Source organism: Rhineura floridana, chromosome 1 (assembly GCF_030035675.1).
Source record: "Rhineura floridana isolate rRhiFlo1 chromosome 1, rRhiFlo1.hap2, whole genome shotgun sequence".
NCBI lineage: Eukaryota > Metazoa > Chordata > Lepidosauria > Squamata > Rhineuridae > Rhineura > Rhineura floridana.
In genome coordinates, this window is record NC_084480.1 from 169,366,590 (window position 1) to 169,381,862 (window position 15,273).

At 43.4% G+C, this 15,273-nt stretch overlaps 1 protein-coding gene across 7 annotated transcripts in view; it reads left to right on the forward strand.

Annotated features, from left to right (window-relative positions):
• Positions 1–15,273, forward strand: part of KIFAP3 (kinesin associated protein 3) — a 203,551-nt gene that overhangs the window by 15,554 nt on the left and 172,724 nt on the right. For all 7 annotated transcript variants that reach the window (XR_009757971.1, XM_061585275.1, XM_061585291.1 and 4 more), the window contains exons 3-5: positions 4,464–4,618; positions 5,348–5,403; positions 10,826–10,967. Coding sequence is in view for 6 of the 7 variants with exons in the window: in XM_061585275.1 (XP_061441259.1) it covers positions 4,464–4,618; positions 5,348–5,403; positions 10,826–10,967 (353 nt within the window). In the remaining variant the exon portion in view is untranslated. The remainder of the gene's footprint in view (positions 1–4,463; positions 4,619–5,347; positions 5,404–10,825; positions 10,968–15,273) is intronic.

Below are 15,273 nucleotides of genomic sequence, written 5' to 3' on the forward strand. Positions count from 1 at the left end.
AATTAAATATTATTATTATTATTATTATTATTATTATTATTATTATTATTATTATTTGACCAGTTTGCTAATCAAAAAGTCATGGGGGACTTTGTCAAATACTTTGCTGAAATCTAGATAGATGACATCTACAGCATTTCCACCATCTACTAAGCTAGTGACCCGATCAAAAAAAGAGATGAGATTAGTTTGACAGGATTTTTTCTTGACAAACCCATGCTGCCTCCTACTAATCACAGCATTGTCATCTAGATTGTTGCCGATGGACTCTTTTATTATCCGTTCTAATATCTTTCCCGGTATTGAAGTCAGACTGACCGGCCTGTAATTCCCCGGATCTTCTTTTTTACCCTTTTTAAAGAGCGGGACGACGTTTGCCAGTTTCCAATCCTCCGGCACCTTTCCTGTTCTCCAGAATTTCTCAAAGATGATGGCAAGAGGTTCCGAGAGGACATCAGCAAGTTCCTTCAATACTCTGGGATGCAGTTCATCAGGCCCTGGAGATTTGAACTCATTTAGGTTAACTAGGTATTTCCTGACTATCCCCTTATCAATCTTGAACTGCAATCCCGACCCCTTACTGAGATTGCTCCGATGCAAGGTTGCACACTGTTCCCTTTTTGGGAGAAAACGGAGGCAAAAATGGCGTTGAGCAGTTCTGCCTTTTCCTTGTTATCTGTCAACATTTTGCCCTCCTCATTGAGCAGCAGTCCCACCATTTCCTTGGTCTTTCTTTTGCTTCGAACATATCTGAAAAACCCCTTTTTTGTTGTTCCTCGCTTCCCTCACCAGCCTCAGCTCATTCTGGGTTTTAGCTTTCCTTACGCTATTCCTGCAAGCCCGAGCCGCTTGTCGGTACTCTTCCTTGGTGATGCGTCCTTCCTTCCATTCTTTATACATGCTCTTTTTTATTTTTACCTCCTCCACCAGTCTTCCATGTAGCCACATTGGCTTTTTCCGATGTCTTCCATTTTTCTTCCTCTTTGGAATTGTTTGCGATTGCGCTTTTTGTAATACGTTCTTCATGAACTCCCACGCTTCTTGGGCTCCTTTTTTCTTTAGTCTGTCTAGCCACGGGATCCTACCCATCCTTTCCCTGAGCTTGCTAAAATCATAGAATTGTATAGTTGGAAGGGGCCTATAAAGCCATTGAGTCCAACCCCCTGCTCAGTGCAGGAATCCAAATTAAAGCATACCTGACAGGTGGCTTCCAGCTGCCTCTTGAATGCCTCCAGTGTTAGAGATCCCACCACCTCCCTAGGTGATTGGTTCCATTGTACCGCTCTAAGGAGGTTTTCCTGAAGTTCAATCAAAATCTGGTTTCCTGTAACCTGAGCCCATTATTCAGTGTCCTGCACTCTGGGACGATCGAGAAGAGATCCTGGCCCTCCTCTGTGTGGCAACCTTTCATGTACTTGAAGAGTGCTATCATATCTTCCCTACGTCTCTTCTCAAGGCTAAACATGCCCAGTTCTTCCAGTCTCTCCTCATAGGGCCTTGCTTCTAGTCCCCTGATCATCCTTGTTGCCCTCCTCTTAACCCATTCCAGTTTGTCTGCATCCTTCTTAAAGTGTGGTGTCCAGAATTGGCTGCAGTACTCAAGATGAGGCCTAACTAGTGCCAAATAGAGGAGAACCAATACTTCACGTGTTTAGAAACTATATTTCTGTTAATGCAGCCAAAAATAGCATTTGCCTTTTTTGCAGCCACATGACGCTGTTGGCTCATATTCAGCTTGAAATCAACATCAATCCCAGGATCCTTCTTTCATGTAGTATTGTTGAGCCAAGTATCCCCCCGTCTTATAACTGTGCACTTGGTTGCTTTTTCCTAGGTGTAGAACTTTACACTTATCCCTGTTAATTTTCATTCTGTTGTTTTCAGCCCAATGCCCCAACCTATCAAGAACCCTTTGAATTTTCTTTCTGTCTTCCAAGGTATTAGCCATTCCTCCCAATTTTGTATCATCTGCAAATTTGATAAGCATTCCCTGTACCTCCTCATCCAAATCATTAATAAAAATGTTATAGAGCACTGGACCCAGGACTGAGCCCTTCAGTACCCTGCTCATTACCTCCACCCAGTTTGAGAATGAATATTGGTAAGCACTTTTTCAGTACGATTTCATAGTCAACTGCGGATTCTCCTGATAGTTGTTCCATCCAGCCCACATTTAGGTAGCTTGCTAATCAGAATGTCATGGGGCACTTGTCAAGAACTCCGCTGAAGTCGAGATATATTATGCCCGCAGCATTCCCGCAGTCTACCAGGGAGGTTACCTGATCAAAATATGAGCTAAGATTAGACTGGCAGGATTTGTTCTTGACATATCCATATTGGCTTCTAGTAATAACTGCATTGTTTTCAAGGTGCTTACAGGTTGACCGCTTTATAATCTGTTCCAGAATTTTCCCAGGGATCGATGTCAGGCTGACTGGTCTGTAGTTCCCAGATTCCTCATTAGGGTCACTTGCCACAGAACCATACTTACTGTTCTGAGTTTATTAAAATCAGCTTTCCTGAAGTCCAGGGTACGTGTATGGCTACTCTCAGCTTTTGCTTCCTTTAAAATCAAGAAAGTGGGCACTTTCTCCCAGAGTTCCCGTAACTGCCACTTCATCCACCGTCATCTCTGTTGGTTAGAATCAACTCCATGATAGCTGATCCTCTAGTTGCCACCTCCACATTCTCTAGGAGCAAGTTATCTTCAACACGTCAGGAATTTTTTGGAGGGGCTGTGCTTGGCAGAATTTGTCTCCCAACAGATATTGGGGTAACATCGAAACATTGGCAATTTGCTTTGCAAAAGTTTTATCCTCGTCTTCTCCTTGATTGAGTGGTCGGTAGTAGACTCCAACTACCATGTTCCTTTTATTCCTTGCCCTATTTATTTTAATCTAGATACCCTTGGTATCAGTGTGGTGTAGTGGTTAAGGTGTTGGACTACAACCTGGGAGACCAGGGTTCGAATCCCCACATAGCCATGAAGCTCCCTGGGTGACCTTGGGCCAGTCACTGCCTCTTAGCCTCATGTAAACCCTATTCATAGGGTCGCCATAAGTCGGAATCGACTTGAAGGCAGTGCATTTACAGTTTTTTTACCCTTGGTGGAGCTACTAAGCTCATCCCACTGTATTTCTGTGCAGGGATATATGAGTTTTCTTCTCAGAGCTTCATAGTCTGACGTGATTTCTTTGTAGCTCCGGTTGGCAGTATCATTCGTTCCCACATGGATAAGAAAGGGATATCAGTAAGATGGCAACCCTTCTGTCACATCTCTAATCCATCCTCCAGGGAGACAGCATACCTGGCGAGTCCATGGATCTTCTTGGCATACTTTGATTTCAATCCCACACAGTAGGGAGTCTCCCACCACTACTACTCTTCTCCTTGTCATGCATTGTGGTTACATTGCTTCTGCTTGACTGAGGTTCAGCCTCACTGTTGTGTGAGGTCTCCTGTAGTTCGTCCCCTTCAGACTGTCCTCTAGTCTCATCCTCAAGTGCCTGGAAGTAGTTCCATAGTTCCACCGGTGCTGGATGTCTTCTAGCTCTTCTGCTCCTAACTGTCACCCTTTTCCATGGAGTTTCCACCACTTCGTTGTTGATCTCCACAGCAGTCTCCTCTTATGTTTCAACATGCTGTTGTTCTTCTACTTCCTGTACTTCTCTTTGCTGTTTTTCCATCGTTCTATCTAAGAACTCTTCTTCTCTTATATCCTTCAGTGTGACCTCCCGCCATTCCAGGCCCTTCACTTTTTCTCTCACCAGCGCCACCAGCTTGCCCTTGTTGCACATGCACGCCGTGTTGTTCTCAGGCAAGAAAACAAACATTGTACACACCTTTTAGGTCACCAACACTGGAGTGTCCTTCCCATCCATAGTCTCTACTGCCTTTTGTTTCTTTCTTTCTACTTGTATTGGATGGCCTGTGCTTTGTCCTGTCCTCCTTCAGAGTAAATAGGACGGTCCCACTGGTATGTGTTGCGCCGTACAAGGGAAAAAAAAAATTAGGAACCTCCCCTGCCAATCTCCTCTGCCAGACTCCTATTAGCTTGCTCTCTGAGAGCTGGCTCACTTGTATCTCCTGTGGACCACCTGACACAGCTTCCTCTGCTCTGCTCAGTTAGGAGTCAGGAAACACCCCTCTCCATTATTTTGTGCATTTTCCCAATGCTGCTTGTTTTATCTGGACTATAACTGGTGTGAGTGATAATACCTACAAAAATGTAGATGTAAAGTGTTATATGATTTGGATGTACCTTGAGATTGAACATGTGGGCTCTCGAGCAAAAATTAAAATAATAAAAAGTGCCATGAGTAGGTCCTCAAAGAAAAAAGATGGAAAATTCTGAATGATAATGTCTGTTTAAACAAATTTTTGGATATAAATTTGAAGCCAATTATTAAATAGTTGAGATTTGCATAAGCTAAGGGTGAAAATTCTTGGATTATATTTTACAGCATTCGACTGAAGAGCCTCAATGCAAATACAGACATTTCTTCCCTGGCTCGGAAGGTGGTGGAGGAATGCAAACTTATTCACCCCTCCAAACTAGCAGAGGTAGAACAGTTGCTATATTACCTGCAGAACCGCAGAGATACCTCATCAGCAAAAGGTGAGCAAAGCAAGCTTAAATGGAGAGTTAGAAACAGTCTGTGGTGTGGGCCCCTCTCACTTTCTCAGTTTATTGAGGGGCGAAGAGCAATGGTGAAGGCAGCTTCTAATTTCCTCCAGACAAATAGACAGAACCTTATGGGAAGGTCATTACTTGTCAAATATAACAATGCTGAAATATAAATGCATTTTTGTTAATCAAACAACATTGCCAACATTTTTGTTGCTGAAAATGTTTTTCTAAATGTGGCATATTTAGTGACATACAGGAAGATGCTGCATAATGTTTTCTCTTCTGATTAGTGAATGAGGGGAAGTGGCAGGGAAGGCCTTATGGTTTGAGTCCAAAAGGTTGCATTTGATCTGTTATGTGGATCTTTCTTCAGCTGCCCTTCGAATGGTGGCTGCTTCTTTGGAATAGCATGTTGTGGGTTGCCAAGAGCTGTTCATAGAAGCAGTTTGTGCGCTCTGCTTTTTGTGTCTCACATAAGTGTTAATAATTTGCCATCCTGATACCCTCATCTCAGCTACGTTTGCCTAGAACTAAGTCTGTTTATTTCAACTGATCTTCCCCACAAGCATGCTTCAGCCTTTAGAATGTATATGTGCTGCTGATTCAACACTAATCATCCCCTCCTTTTTTTGAGCTGAATATAAAGAAAATTGTTATAACAGGGTGAGATCTTTAAATGAGCCTTTAAAGCTATAATTTTGTATTTTCTTTCCATAGAAAAGAAAGAAAAATCCAGTAAGCCAAAAGATCCACCACCTTTTGAAGGCATGGAGGTAGGCTTTGTTAAAGTTAGAGGATTTTTAATAAACTGTCATCTTCTCATTGACATCTATGTTATGAGTTCACATGCCTCTGCTTGGTCTAACTAGGCACTGCTGTCACTGCTAGAACTTTCTTATATGTGGTTACAGTCTCTGACTCTGTACTCTTGGTTGCTGTTTCTCCTTTAACTAGGGATGCCTTTTAGATTTTTCAGCCTATTGAGTTCGACGGGGTGCTTCGCACTGTGACATCTTCGACTTGTATGTTCAACCTTGCTTAAAGCAATTGGGGTGGTCTGGCTGAGTGGGTCAACAGCGCACTCATACACTTCTTTCCATTTTTAAACTGCCACAATTTCTGTTGACCATAACATATTGCCCATTATGTAATCCAGCAGTTCTTCTATCTATGCTTTTTAAAATATCTTCCAACAAAAAAATAGAGAATTCAGAGAATTCACATCCAGTAATGTAACTGGTTTCTTTTTATGCACAATTCCTTAACATATGAACCAGGAATGGGGATTCCATTGCCCTCCAGATATAGTTGAACTACAACTCCTATCATCCTTGACTATTGGTCATGCTGCCTTGACAGATGGGAGTTGGCCACAGGTTCCTCATTTCTCATACAAACACTCTCCTGCTTAAGTTTGAAATCTACTCTATCGCTTCCAATGTTTCAATTACTGATACAGGGCCTCCCGCTTTACAGCGCTTCACTTTAAGGCGCTTCGCTAATGCAGCGGTCTCAATTAGACTAAAGCCCCACTCATATGGTGCTTGTTCCGCTTTTATGGTGGATTTCGGGCATCACTCGCCATTCTATTCAATGAGTTCCGCTTTATAGCGGTTTTTGCTTTATAGCGGGGGTCCGGAACGTAACCCACCGTATGAGTGGGGCCCTACTGTACTTTCTGTATCTCCCTGGTATTGCATACTGCTGGTACATATGTTCTGTAGTTATAGAGGACAAAACTGCCGGTGCTAGTATGAAACTAAACCTCTGTCGTTCATCTATTTAAACAGGTGAGGAATTGGATCTGCTAGCAGTCAGGCCGGATGTTTATCTCTCCCACCCCCTATGGGCCAACTTTGACAGGTGGGCAGGACCACCCACCTGTTAATCACATGTTGTCATAATGACAAAATGTGATTGACACCTGTTGAAGTTCAGCTGATTGGCACTAAGAGTGTACCTTCGAAGAGGCTTGCTATAACTGCCTGATCAGCAGTTACAGGAAGTCTCTGTAGAGGGCATTTTTCCCTCTACAGAGAAAGCGGTTTAGATTCAGGTTATGTCCTGCAGTGCTTTGAAAGCAAAACATTTCCTCTGGAAAGAAAAAAATGTTTAAATAAATGCTTAAATAAAGCATATTTTAATCTCCAGAGGAAGCAGCTTGGATTCAAAGTGCGGGAAGAAGCACTTTGAATCCAGTCTACTTCCTCCAACCCCTTGACCACACTTCCTTAGTAGAGCAGATCACAGCTGATTGTTGGCTATGCAGGGCTCTCTTTAAGCACCAACATTCAGTTGATTGTCAGTGTTTGTAGAGAGCCTGTATCGTATTTGAAAATACTGAAACCTAATTAAGAAAATCTCCTTACAGATTCATTCATATTTCATCACTTCATTTCTTACAGCATCATGCTTTTTCTATACTTTCAAACAGCTAGTTAAAACAAATCTATATACACATAGGAAGATAATACTGATACTTCTGGGTTTAATTTATACTGATACTTCACATATTTAATGTAGAGATACTACTCTTGGATTAGCGCTTGCCAACCTTTTTGGACCAGGGGCACATTTCAAATTTTGAGAAAGGGCGCCAGTCACAAAATGGCTACAATGGGGGCATAGCATAACACAACATTAGAGTACAGTCTTTGCTGCCTCCCCCCTTTCTCCCCTGTCCCCTCTCCCCCTCCCTCACTCCACCACCCCCTCTCCACCACCCCCTCTCTCCCCCTCTCCCTCTCTCCTTTCTTCCCTCTCCCTCCCCTCCCCTTCTGGAGAACCTCATATTTATAGGAAGTCAGCTGTGTTCTGCTGATCTTCATTGTGGAAATACAGCTGATACAGGCATAAGAACCCTGTTTTTCCCCAATGCTAACCCTAAATCAAAGCCTAGGCTGCCATCCTGCACTCACATACCTGGGCGTAGAAGCTCACTCCCCCTTTAGGATGCACAATGTGGGGAGGGGGTTTGAGAGTGTTGAAGAAGCTGAGAGCAATGCTGACAGGAGTCTAGACCAAGAGGCTAGACTCCTAGCAGGGGCACCCAAGTTGGAATGGTCAAAGCTTAGACACCAGACTAAGATGCATCCAGACTCAGAGGAAGGCAATGGTAAACCACCTCTGAATACCTCTTACCACGAAAACCCTATGAACAGAGTATCCAAAATGCAACACGAGATAGTGCTGGAAGATGAGACCCCCCCAGGTCAGAAGGCACTCACCGAGCTACTGGGGAAGAACAAAGGACAAGTATGAGTAGCGCTGTGACTAATGACGCAGCTGGGTCAAAGGAAGCCCAGAGGCTGATGCGCACAGATGCGAAAAGAAAGTCCGGAGTTGTACAACGCACACAATAGGAACATGGAATGTGAGAAGCATGAACCAGGGAAAGTTAGAAATTGTCAAGCAAGAAATGGAGCATATCAACATTACAATACTTGGCGTGAGTGAATTAAAATGGACGGGAATGGGACATTTCCAATCAGGCAACTACAAAATATTTTATGCAGGAAATGAGAAATCAAGAGGAACCGGCGTTGCTTTAATAGTGAGGAGTGATGTAGCAAAAGCAATTAGGAGCTACAACACAAGGTCTGAGCGAGTGATATCAATGAGATTAAACAGGAAACCTATTAACATAACCATCATCCAAGTCTACGCTCCAACGTCAAATGCAGAAGAAGAAGAATTGGAGAGATTTTACGCAGAAGTACAGGAGGAAATTGATCACACACCAAAACAAGATACGGTGATAATCATGGGGGACTGGAATGCAAAAGTAGGGAACAGAGAAGAACTAGGAATTGTGGGGAAATGGGGCTTAGGTGACAAATGAAGCAGGAGAAAGACTTATAGAATTCTGTGAAGCCAATGATTTGTTTCTTGCCAACACATTTTTTTGAGCAACCAAAAAGACGACTGCACACATGGACATCACCAGATGGTCAATATAGGAATCAAATTGATTATATAATTGGAAACAGAAGATGGAGAAGTTCCATACTTTGTGCAAAAACAAGACCAGGAGCAGACTGCGGTACAGATCATGAACTGATTGTATCAAAAATCAGAGTAAAGCTAAAGAAGAACAACAAAGCACTCATAATGCCAAAATACCATTTAAATAAGATCCCAGAAGAATATAAAGATCAAATAAGGAACAGGTTTGAGGCTTTAAACTTAGTTGACAGAGAACCAGAAGAACTATGGACTGAAGTCAGGGACATTATCAGGGAAGAATGCAAAAAGACAATACCTATAGTTAAAAAGAAAGACCTCAGTGGATGACTGAAGAAACTCTTAAAATGGTTAAAGAGAGAAGGAAAGCAAAAGCAAAAGGAGATAGAAACATGGTCAGAACCCTAAATGCAACTATACAACGACTAGTACGTAGGGACAAAGAAAACTATTACAATAGTTATTGTATAGAAATAGAAAAGGACAACAAAATGGGAATAACAAGAGCCCTATTCCAAAAGATTAGAGAAATGAAAGGGAAATTTAAACCAAGAGTAGGGATGTTAAATAATCAACAGGGGAACACACTGACTGACCACAATGAAATAAAAGGAAGATGGAAGCAATACACTGAAGAACTCTATAAAAGAGATGTCAGGATGGCAGATTCATTCACGGAGGAACCATATGATGAAGAACCAGATATTTTAGAATGTGAGATGAAAGCTGCTCTTAAAATTCTTGGAAGAAACAAATCACCAGGAATAGATGGCATACCAATAGAGTTGCTACAAGCTACTGAGTCTGAATCTGTCCAAATTTTGACAAAAATTTGTCAAGAAATATGGAAAACTAAACAATGGCCCACAGACTGGAAGCGTTCCATATATATCCCAATTCCAAAGAAAGGGGATCCCAGAGAATGCAGTAATCGAACAATTGCCTTAATATCCCATGCAAGTAAAGTAATGCTCAAGATTCTACAACAAAGGCTCTTCCCGTATATGGAGCGAGAAATGCCAGACGCCCAAGCTGGATTTAGAAAGGGAAGAGGCACCAGAGATCATATCGCAAACATACTTTGGATAATGGAATGGAGCAAGGAATTTCAGAAGGAAATCACCCTGTGCTTTATAGATTAAAGCAAAGCCTTGGACTGTGTAGATCATGAAAAACGATGGAATGCTTTAAAAGAAATGGTGGTGCCACAGCATCTGATTGTCCTGATGCGCGACCTATACTCTGGACAAGAGGCTACTGTAAGGAGAGAATATGGAGAAACCGATTGGTTTCCCATCGGAAAGGGTGTGAGACTGGGGTGTGTTTTATCACCCTATTTGTTTAATCTGTACGCAGAACTTATCATACTGAAAGCGGAATTGGACCAAGATGAAGGAGGTGTGAAAATTGGAGTGAGAAACATCAATAACTTAAAATATGCAAACATCAATAATTTAAGATATGCAGAAAGTTGGACAGTGAAAAAGGCGGATAAGAGAAAAATCAACTCATTTGAAATGTGGTGCTGGAGGAGAGCTTTGCGCATACCGTGGACTGCGAAAAAGACAAATAATTAGGTGTTAGAGCAAATTAAACCAGAACTGTTGCTAGAAGCTAAAATGATGAAACTGAGGTTATCATACTTTGGACACATCATGAGAAGACATGATTCACTAGAAAAGACAATAATGCTGGGAAAAACAGAAGGGAGTAGAAAAAGAGGAAGGCCAAACAAGAGATGGATTGATTCCATAAAAGAAGCCACAGACCTGAACTTGCAAGATCTGAAAAAGGTGGTTGTGACAGATGCTCTTGGAGGTCGCTGATTCATAGGGTTGCCACAAGTCATAATCGACTTGAAGGCACGTAACAACAATAACAACAACAACAACAGAAGCTCACTTATCAGTCACAACTCTGACTTCAGTCATTGGCTAAAAACACTGACAGGTGGGAGCAGCCAGGCTAATTTACTCTTCTAATCGTGTCGAAGAGTACCTGCACATTTTGCTTCATAACTTTCTTTCTAGGAGAGCTAGAGGCTTGCTTTTTTTAAAAATGAGACATCGGAGTCTGGGGCCTTTGCTTTCCTCACTAGTTTATAATATGAACAATCCTCTTCAGTATAGTAGGGCTACCTGTATGAAAAATGAAGAATGAGTCCAAGTACTTGCAATTTGTTTCCTGGCATGTCTGCAGTATTTTTCTTTTTCGCTGCCTGATGTTTTTCAGATTGATGAAGTAGCCAATATCAATGATATGGATGAATACATTGAATTACTTTATGAAGATATCCCTGATAAGGTGCGGGGCTCAGCACTCATTCTGCAGCTGGCCAGAAATCCTGATAATCTGGAAGAACTTCTGCTTAATGGTAATTTTAAGCTTATTCCTAACACTGGGCCTGTATTGTTTTTTGCCTCAGTAAATGGAGCATTTTTAGTAGTCTATGGACGTGTTTGTTAGGTTTAGGTTTATTTCTTATTTTATTAAAATATGCAACACAGTTGCTGACAAATTCTTAAACCAGGAAGATTTTAACGACTGGTGCAAAGCTATGTTGCCTTGATAGAATTCTGACTTCTAGCAGTGAGAAGCTGCAACTCTTCAGGATCAGCCTCTCTCTGTTGGATGGCAGAGAATTAGTGAGCCGGAACAACTGATTAAGCCAATGTAGAGATAGCTATACTTTTACTTGCATTTTGTTATAGGGCAGGTATGGGAAACCTTTGGTCCTCCAGATGTTGCCAAAGTATAACTTCCATCAAGGTTCCCCACACCTGTTACAGAGGAAAGAGAGGCATCTCAAAATAGATGTCAAAGTAAACCTGTCACGGTGGTATTGGTCTATCTTCAGAAGAGAAAAATAATTAAAAAAAAAAGAAATATGACTACTACTAAGATTTTTTTCATAAGGTTGCTTTGTCACCGCTGTTATTTCCCTTTTTTATAGTCAATGATTTTCTAGTCATTTGGGTGTGGGTGTGTGGCAGTTCTAAACTATTGTGATATTCAAGATTCCACAAAATCACTTACCAAGGGCCTCTCAAGAAAAATTAGAAAGGGGAAAATAGTCAAAAGCCATTTAATAAATCCTAGATTAAAAGGGGGGGGATCACATTTTGTTTTCATTAACTTAGATTAAATGCAAGGGTTGTATCCAAGGAAGTAATTGTGCTTGCAGAACTATTTCTGTGTGCACAGTGGAACTTCCCCTCCCTCTCCAATTCCCATACCTCCACCACAACTGCTCTGAAGGGTTGGGGGAACCCCCAGGACAGAGTTTTGTGTGGTGCAGGGGGGCACATGTGGGGGAGTTCTGTTGTGCAAGTGAGAGTCGTTCTGCAAGCACAATGACTTCATTGGATACAATCCCAGGTTATTAATGCAAACATACCAGGTTATCAATACAGACCTCATGATGTGGCTATCTGTTTTGAAAATGCATATAATAATAATGTAGTACTTCACAGCTGGCTAGTACAGCTGACAATATACTTCTGATCTGGCACCTATCAATTGTCTTGTTTTGGTACCTGCTTCTTTTGCATTATGCCCTGATTTCAGGGGCCTAGTCCTTACACTTTCTAACGTTGTCCCTGGTTATTTTTTGTCTTCTTCCTCGACTCCCATTCCTGCTCTTTCAAACTTGCTTGCCATCTTTCTGTACCTGAATAGCATACAGTAAAGCAAGTTATAAAGTAGATGTGCCCTGTGTGAAAGATATTGAGTGGGTCTGACTGTTCCCAATACTCACAGAGTTCTACTGGGATAACTGGTTCAGGTAGATGTTGTTGGTGGGCTCTTGTTGTCTCCATATCAGGTATTTAGGAGGAGTCTTAGTAAGGAGGGACTTAGTGATGCCACCCCAATTTCAGTGATCATGGGTAGAGGGAGGTATAGCCATGGGGAGGTGGTGAGCTACTATAGAAGGCTATCTACACCTTGTTCCACCCTTCCATTCCTCCGATGGGCGGGTTCCTCAGAGCTCATCTGCTGTGCCGACTGGTCTGTGTGTGGTGTTTAACACCAGATCGATACACAAACCACACTCATCCATGATTTGATCGTCGATGAGGGTGCCGATTTGGTGTACATTACCGAGACCTGGGTGGGTGAGCTGGGAGGAGCTGATCAGACCCAGCTTTGGCCACCTGGATACTCAGTGCAACACTAGCATAGGCTGCAGGGAGGGGTGGGAGGGGTTGCTGTGGTCTACAGAACTTCCATCTCTGTCACCACAAAACCACTCTGTGTTGGAGCTGGCTGTGAGGGCCTGCACCTGGTGTCATGCCAAGGAGATAGTAAACTAGGGTTGCTGCTGGTCTACCATCCACCCTGCTGCCCAGCAGCTTTTCTGACTGAGTTGACGAAGGCTGTCTTGGCTGTGGTATTGGAGGAGCCCAGAACGATAGTCCTGGGTGACTTCAATGTCCATGCTGAGGCTGCCTCTAGTGTTCTTGCTCAGGACTTCATGGCCTCCATGATGGCCATGGGGCTATCTCAAGTTGTCATCGGCTCAATGCGCAGGGTAGGGCACACCCTTGACTTGTGTTTTGTCGAGATAGAGGAAGGGGTGGTCTGGAGATGGGGGGGTGGATGTCAGCCCATTGTCATGGTCAGACCACTTCCTAGTGATGTTCAGACTTATGGCTCTGATCCTTCCCTGCAGGGGTGGTGGACTGATTAAGATTGTTCGCCCCCAGAGACTAATGGAATCCACTGAATTCCTGAATGCCATGGGAGAGTTCCCAGTAGATAGAGCGGGTGACTCTGTTGAAGCACTTGTCATGCTGTGGAACAGTGAGGTGTGGCGGGTTCTTGACACAGTTGCTGCAAGTGCCCTCTCCAGCATTGGGGAGCCCAGCTTGCACCTTAGTACACCAGTGACCTAAGGGCAATGAAACAGGCTGGACGATGGCTAGAGTGCAAGTGGTGAAAGATGTGATGTGAGGTTGATTGGGCAAGAGTAAAACATAATAACCATGCCTACTGTGTGGTGGTGAGGGTGGTGAAGAAGGCACACTTCTGTGTCACCATTGCATCCTCAAGTAGTCGTCCAGTGCAGCTTTTCCATATTGTCAGGGGTCTGTTGACATCACCTTCAGGAAATGGAGTTTTAGACCCCTCGGAGGCCCACTGTGAATTGTTTTCAAGGCACTTTGAGAGTAAACTGCTTGCCTCCATAGCAATCTTGATGTCCCATCCACATCTAATGTTGTCCCCAGTGAAGTGTCTAGTGCAATGTCTGCTGCAACTTCTTGGGATCGGTTTCAGTTGATGCAGCCTGATGAGGTGGACAAGGTGCTTGCGATGATGTGGCCAGCAATGTGTCCTCTCAAACCTTGCCCTTCTTGGCTTATTAAAGCTTGTCGAGGGGGTTTAACCGAGTGGATCCAGGTGAGGTCAATGTGTTGTTGCAGGAGGGAGTGGTCCCAGCTGCCCTGAAAGAGGTGGTGATCCAGCTGCTCCTGAAAAAGCCCACGCTGAACCCATTGGTTTGTGACAACTACTGCCTGGTTGCAAATACCCCCTTTTTAGGGAAGGTGATTGATAGGGTTGTGGTGCAGCAGTTGCAAGTACTCTTGGATGAAACAGATTATTTTGACCCATTCCAATCTGGGTTCAGGCCTGGTTATGGGACTGAATCTGTGTTGGATGCCCTGATTCATGACCTTTATCAGCAGAAGAACAGGAGGAGTGTGACCCTGTTATTCTTACTTGATCTCTCATCAGCTTTTGATACTGTTGACCATGGCATCCTTATGAGCTGACTTAGTGAGATGGGTATTGGACACACTGTTTTACAGTGGTTCTGCATCCCTCAGGGGTCGTTTTCAGAAAATAGTGCTGGGTGATTGTCTTTCAACCCCCTCGCAGTTGTGCTGTGGGATACCATAGACCATCTTGTCCCCATTGCTTTTTAACATGTATGAAGCCCTTAGGAGTCGTCATCAGGAGATTTGGAGCGAGGTGTCAGTAGTACACTGATCATACACAACTCTCTTTCTCTGTAACATCTGAATCAGGAGAGGCCGTGCAAATCCTGGAGTGGTGGCTGAACTGGATGGGCTGGATGAAGGCCAATAAACTGAGTCTGAATCCTAGCAAAATGAGGGCACTGTGGGTTGGTAGTCCCTGAGTTTGGATAATTGTTCAGTTGCTTGCTTTGGCTGGGGTTGTATTCCCTCTGAAAGAGCAGGTTGGTAGTCTGGGTGTGCTCCTGGATCCATCTTTGTTGCTAGAGTCCCAGGTGACCTCCGTGGCTAGGAGTATTTTTACCAGCTTTGGCTGGTAAGACAGCTGTGGCCGTTTCTGGACCAGGATAGCCTGACCATTGTTTTCCATGCTCTGGTAACCTCTAGGCTGGATTACTGTAATGTGCTGTATGTGGGGCTGCCTTTGAGGTTGGTCTGGAAGCTGTAGCTGGTGCAAAATACAGCAGCGCAAGTGCTTACTGGGGCAGGGTATCGCCAGCATGTCACCCTGCTGCTGAAAGAATTGCACTGGCTGCCCATTAGCTACCGGGCTAAGTTCAAGGTTCTAGTTTTGGTGTACTAAGCCCTATACAGCTTGGGACCAGGATACCTGAAAGATTGTCTTACCCCTTATATACCCAGTTGATCACCACAATCTACAGGTGAGGGCCTCCTGCAGATACCATTTTATCAGGAGGTCCG